Source organism: Phalaenopsis equestris, unplaced genomic scaffold (genome assembly GCF_001263595.1).
Source record: "Phalaenopsis equestris unplaced genomic scaffold, ASM126359v1 Scaffold000125, whole genome shotgun sequence".
In the NCBI taxonomy this organism is placed as follows: Eukaryota; Viridiplantae; Streptophyta; class Magnoliopsida; order Asparagales; family Orchidaceae; genus Phalaenopsis; species Phalaenopsis equestris.
Genome location: NW_018164567.1, coordinates 930,619 through 936,314, shown reverse-complemented (window position 1 = coordinate 936,314; position 5,696 = coordinate 930,619). Strand labels below are relative to the sequence as shown.

The following is a 5,696-nucleotide window of genomic DNA, read 5'->3' as shown; positions in this document are numbered from 1 at the left end:
TTATTACAAGACATTTTTGATAAATTAGATCATAGCTGTTGTGGATCTGAGTTTGATATATGGTAAATTTGCTAACTACATTACATCGTTTGATATTTTTTTTTTTTTTTTTTTTTTTGTACTGTAAGAAATAAATATTTTATTGTATAAAAATATGAGTTAATTTTATATCATAAAAACGGATAAAATGCCCACGTGAGAAAAAACAATCAAATTTTTATTTAATTGACATTATTTAGTTACTTTGAGTTGATAAGGTTGAGTCGGCCGCAGTTGCAATTATGACGCCGTTGGTAATCAATGAATCATTAAATAGAACTATAGGACGTTTCCATATTAATACAGGCAAAACTTCACTTTTACGGAATATTACATCAGGGTTTCGCACATAAAATTATGTGTGGAGTCCAATAAAATTATATTATAGAAGTGATCGGTCTAGTAATATCAAAAAATATTTCCCTCATGTTATTCAGATGTTATTGTGTATTATTCAAAAATTATTGATGTGTTATTGTGTTATTATAATACCGAGAATATATCCAGAACACAATAACACATCAATAACATATAATAACACATGAATAACACAATAACATATAAATAACACAAAGGGAATATTCCCTTGTGTTACTGGGCCGATCACCTCCATGGCGTAATTTTATTGGACTCTGTACGTAGCTCTACTTGCGGAGTCCTGATGTAATATTTTTTCAATTGCAGAAGTACCCAGAACAGTGATATTTATAAATCAAGCAGTCTTTTCCATTCATTTTTAAAATTCTAACTCAAATATTAAAATTTATAATAAAATCATCTCATATTTACAATTTTTATTATATTCTCAATGATATGATTTCATCCATTTTTCAAATTTTGTTAGAAAAAAAAGGAGAATTACAATTTGTTGGAAAAAAAAGGGAGAATTACATGCGTTGCACCCCAAAGATTGCTATTTACAAATCTAGCACTCTATTTCATCCATTTTTCAAATTCTCACTCAAATATCAAAATTCATGATAAAATCCCAACCCATTTCTCTCATACATCGGTTCGATAGTTCAAAAATAAGGCTTGGGCGCTATAATTTATAAATAATAGTGTACATGTATTTTAACAAAGAACATAATTCTTTAGTTGGAAAAAGATGTGAACGCAACATAATTTAGGTGTGGGTGGCCGGACACACCCCCACCATTAACTTTAGTATACGCCACCCCCACCAACCACCATAATATTTCAATTATTGATTTAACGTTGTGAGATACCAAGCGGCAAAAATTGAGCTCCTAAAGTTCTTACACTGACAAATTATTTGATAATAGTTTGTCAACTAACTCGTTCTTACACTGATAATAGTTTGTCAACTAACAAATTATTTGATAATAGTTTGTCAAATTGATTTTATAATAGTTTGTCAAATTTGATAATATAATAGTTTGTCAAATTAATAGTTTGTCAAATTTGATAATAGTTTGTCAAATTTGATAATAGTTTGTCAAATTTGATAATAGTTTGTTAAATTCGACAAATTACACTGATAAGTGTGTGTGTGTGTGTGTGTGTGTGTGATAAGCGCAATGGCCAGAAGCAAAGGATGGAATATTCACACCAAATATTGATAAGTGCAATAATGGTTCAATATCAACTTATCCTTTTATTATTATTATTATTATTGGTTGCTCTCATTCATGATGAAATATTACATACGGTCAAACATATGTACGCCAACGGCCCAAATGAGCATTAAATAAAATATCATACACAGCGACCTCATTGTATCTGCACCTTCAACCGTATATACATTTATGTAAAAGTTTCTTCTGTGCCGCATATCCCGACTTGTTGGTTGACATGTACGAGTTAGTTGTAAGACCTATGAGGGTGGGGGTTCGATTCCCCCTCTGGTGACGGTCGTTTTATAGAGGATGGTACTTGTATTGTTAGACACATTAGAGGTGACTTAGGGCTCGTATAATAGTGTCTGATCATTCCTAAAAAAATGTAATAGTTTCTCCTCATTCAAAAATTAGTCAAACATTTAACAAAAAATTAGAAACTAAGAAAATACTATATCTCACTTTCTAAGAAAGCAAAAAATTAAATAAGAAAAATAAAGGAGAAGAGTTTGTCAAAAGATCTTACAAGTACACCAAACCACTCATCTTTATTAATGGTGTCAAAAAAGGATGTTACACCAAACCACTCATCTTTATTAATGGTGTCAAAAAAGGATGTTCTCGAATAGCTCGGGTTCAACAAGATAAATAGTTCATATTTGAACCGTTCATTAAGTGAGCTTAACACAAACACATTTATTAAGCTTGATTTATAAACGAGCCGAACTCAAACAACCTTTTGTTCGATTGTGTTCGGCTCATTTTAGCTCGAAAAAAAATTTATATATATTATTCATATAATGATATATTATATGTACTTATATATGAGATTACATCCCGACAACTCGTGTTTGAGTGATTAGGTACATTTTGTTGTAAAAGATGGATGTAAGCAAAACCTGCACCAACAAATTCTAATTAATTTTATTAATCATGACAAATCAAGACGAACACAAGCCAATTCAAACAAAAACATTAATATAACACGAGCAAATTTCTTACGAGTCTAATTTGAACACAAGTCAATCCCGAACATGAGCTATTTCAAATGAGCAGGACACGAATTGAGCATTAGCTCACTCGAGCTCAGCTCTTTACACCCCTAGCCTTACAGATAAAAGGGTACAAAAAATCATTTCATGACATTATTTAATCATAAAACTAGCATCCAATTCTATATATATAATAGTACAATCAAATCTGGAATATAAAAACAAAATCACAGCCAACATCTTCAGCTTTCATTAAATTGTGAACGATTTCATCTTAACATGCACAGATGCATGTAAAAATACAGAAGCCTACAATAGAAATCTCATCAACAAAAAAAAAACAAAAATTCTTGCTTGATCAATAGACAGAATAAAAGCTCATTTGAAAATTAAAATATATATATATTTAATTTGATCCAATAAAACTTCAAACCTTCAGCTTATATTTGCAGGTAGAAAATAAAGAATTGTACACCTCTACATCCTTCATTTGCAAAACAAAAGTGAGCACTTACATGCATACCAACCAATTCCTATATATTTACATATCTAGAACCAAAATTTTGAGTTTTACATTAATGCCACCCAGATCTTTCATATCACATAATAAACATCACCATTTTAACTTTTAAAAAGCAAAATACCCCTTTTCATGTATATTTAAGCTAGCATATATGTAGAAGTTGAAGTTTGGGTGACGCAGGTGCAAGAGTATTCCCACACAGGTGCGGGAATAGTCAGTAGGCTGAACATGCTGGCATAGAGCACTGGTCCAATTCACCGCTGGACCAGGCGGCCTCCCTAGGGGGTTGGACTGCCAATTACCCCTTGTTATGGTATGACTCATATACCATATCGGGACAGACGCTGGATCGAAGCGGAGCGAAGCGGAAGAATCTGTCCAAATTGAGAAGTTACGTGGGTTGGAGTGCGGGGGCAAAGCCTCGCGGTATGGTACATGGGTAATGTTGTAATTACGTATTGTGCCTAGGTTTACTCCTGGGGTTATAAATATGCATGTTAGTAACCCCAGGAGGGATCCCTCCATTTTGTAACCTCTTTTCTGAATATTGAAAGGAACTCGCCGCTCTTCGCCCGAGGACGTAGGCATCTTTGCCGAACCTCGTTAAATTTCTGTGTTCTTCTGGATTTGTGTCGATTAATGTTTTCTTCGCCCTAATTTTCTCAACAAGTGGTATCAGAGAGCAGGTTCGAGGGCAGAGAAGAAAATTGTGAAGGCGCAGGAAGTAAAAAGAACGATTTGGGGACTTTGGAAGGAGAAGTTTCGGGATCTGCGTGGTTTCGGTTCGGAATCGAGGTATTCAGCCGACGACGCAGATTTGAAGGAGTTCGGCGAGGGAGGCGTCGGGAAGGATCGCGAAGAAGTTGTTGTTTCGGCAACGGAAAGAGAATCGCGGAAGAGGCGAATCGCGGGAGGGAGAAGCAGAATCACGATAAGCACAAATCGCTGTTCTTTCCGCAATTCTTCCGCGAGGCATTCAGGCGACGTGTGCGAGGCTTCTGCGGATCGACAGGGCAGGAGTTCGCGAAACAATGGATCGCGATACAGGAGTTGGCGAACAGTTGGATCGCGATACAACATCGATCTCCTGCACGAGGAGGTGATTCCGGGAAGAAAAGGAAGGAGCGCTGTCCGGGAAGAAAAGGAAAGGAGCGTTCCATCGGTGGCCGAGAATAAAGGAATAAAATAGCTTCTATTGTTGCTGGTGCTACGGATTCCCTTCCAATTTTGGCTCCGGTAAAGGCTGTTGTGCAAAGGAGCAATTTGGAAAGGAATTTGGAATTTCTTCAGCTGAAGGCTGCTGCAGAGGATTGGAAAGGGAAGCTAAAATTATGTTTATTAAAAGCATTTAATTAAGGAAAACTTAATTAAAGAAATTTAATTAAATAAAATTCCTTAATTAAGGGAAAAAGATTTTCTTTTCAAAAAGAAAAAAAAAATTTTTACAAGGATTTTTGCAGAGTAATTTTTTGCAGAAAGGTTCGTTGCAGGAATAATTTTCATATGACATTTTCTGGTGCGAAATTCGAGGTGGTGAAGTTCGACGGAACTGGTAACTTCAGATTATGGCAAAACAGGGTGAAAGATATGTTGGCTCAACAGGGAATCTTAAAAGCTTTGCGGGCAACAAAACCAGATGTCACGGAGCATGAAGATTGGGAAAAATTGCAACAGCGAGCGACGGCGACGATACGATACGACTGCCTAGCAGATGAGGTTATGTATCACGTGATGAATCTGAAATCTCCAGGAGAAGTTTGGAAGAAATTGGAAACTCAGTTTATGACAAAATCTCTGACGAATAAGTTGCATCTGAAGCAAAAGTTGCATGGGCTGAAAATGCAGGAAAGTTATGATCTGGCGCAGCATGTTAATGGCTTCAATCAAATAATCACAGACCTGTCACGGCTTGATGTGAGTATTGAGGATGAAGATCGAGCGATGATTTTTTTGTGTTCATTGCCCTCTTCCTATGAACACCTGGTGACTACCCTAACATATGAGAAAGAGACTATCAAAGTTGATGAGATTACTGCAGCATTGTTGGCTCACAACCAGCGGAAGCAGAAGGAAGCTCTCACGGAGACAGTTTATATGTTAAGGGTAAGTAGGATCGTGGAAGGAAGAAAGAGAAGGAGAGTTCTGGAAGGCGAAATTCCAGATCCAAGTCTAGAGGCAAAAAGGAAATTCATTGCTACAAGTGCAAGAAGCCAGATCATATGAAGAGAGATTGTCCAAAGCTAAAGAAGCAGATTGGGCAGAAAGGTGATACTTCATCAAAGTCTGTAAATGTGGTGCAAAGTGAAAATTCAGATTGCAGTGATGGTGATATGCATGCATGGATTCTTGATTCAGGATGCTCTTATCACATAACACCTAACAGGGAGTGGCATACTTCATACAGGACAACTAATTCTGGCTCAGTCTATTTGGGTGATGATAGATGCTGCAATATAGTTGGTATTGGAGAAGTCAGAATTCAGATGTATGATGACACAATTAGAACGTTATGTGATGTCAGACATATTCCAGATCTGAAGAAGAATTTGATTTCCTTGGGCA

The 5,696-nt window shown here is 36.1% G+C and overlaps 1 protein-coding gene across 2 annotated transcripts in view; it reads right to left on the bottom strand.

The window, feature by feature from the left end:
• Nucleotides 1-1,654: 1,654 nt before the first annotated feature.
• Nucleotides 1,655-5,696, bottom strand: part of LOC110021247 (phosphoglucan phosphatase LSF2, chloroplastic-like) — a 17,745-nt gene continuing 13,703 nt past the window's right edge. The window contains exon 3 of one of the 2 annotated variants that reach the window (XM_020719665.1): nt 1,655-1,994. In XM_020719665.1, coding sequence (XP_020575324.1) covers nt 1,964-1,994 — 31 coding nt within the window. In that variant the 3' untranslated portion in view covers nt 1,655-1,963. Of the gene's footprint in view, nt 1,995-2,463; nt 2,519-5,696 lie in introns of those variants that run through there. The other variant, XM_020719664.1, reaches the window with a different exon arrangement.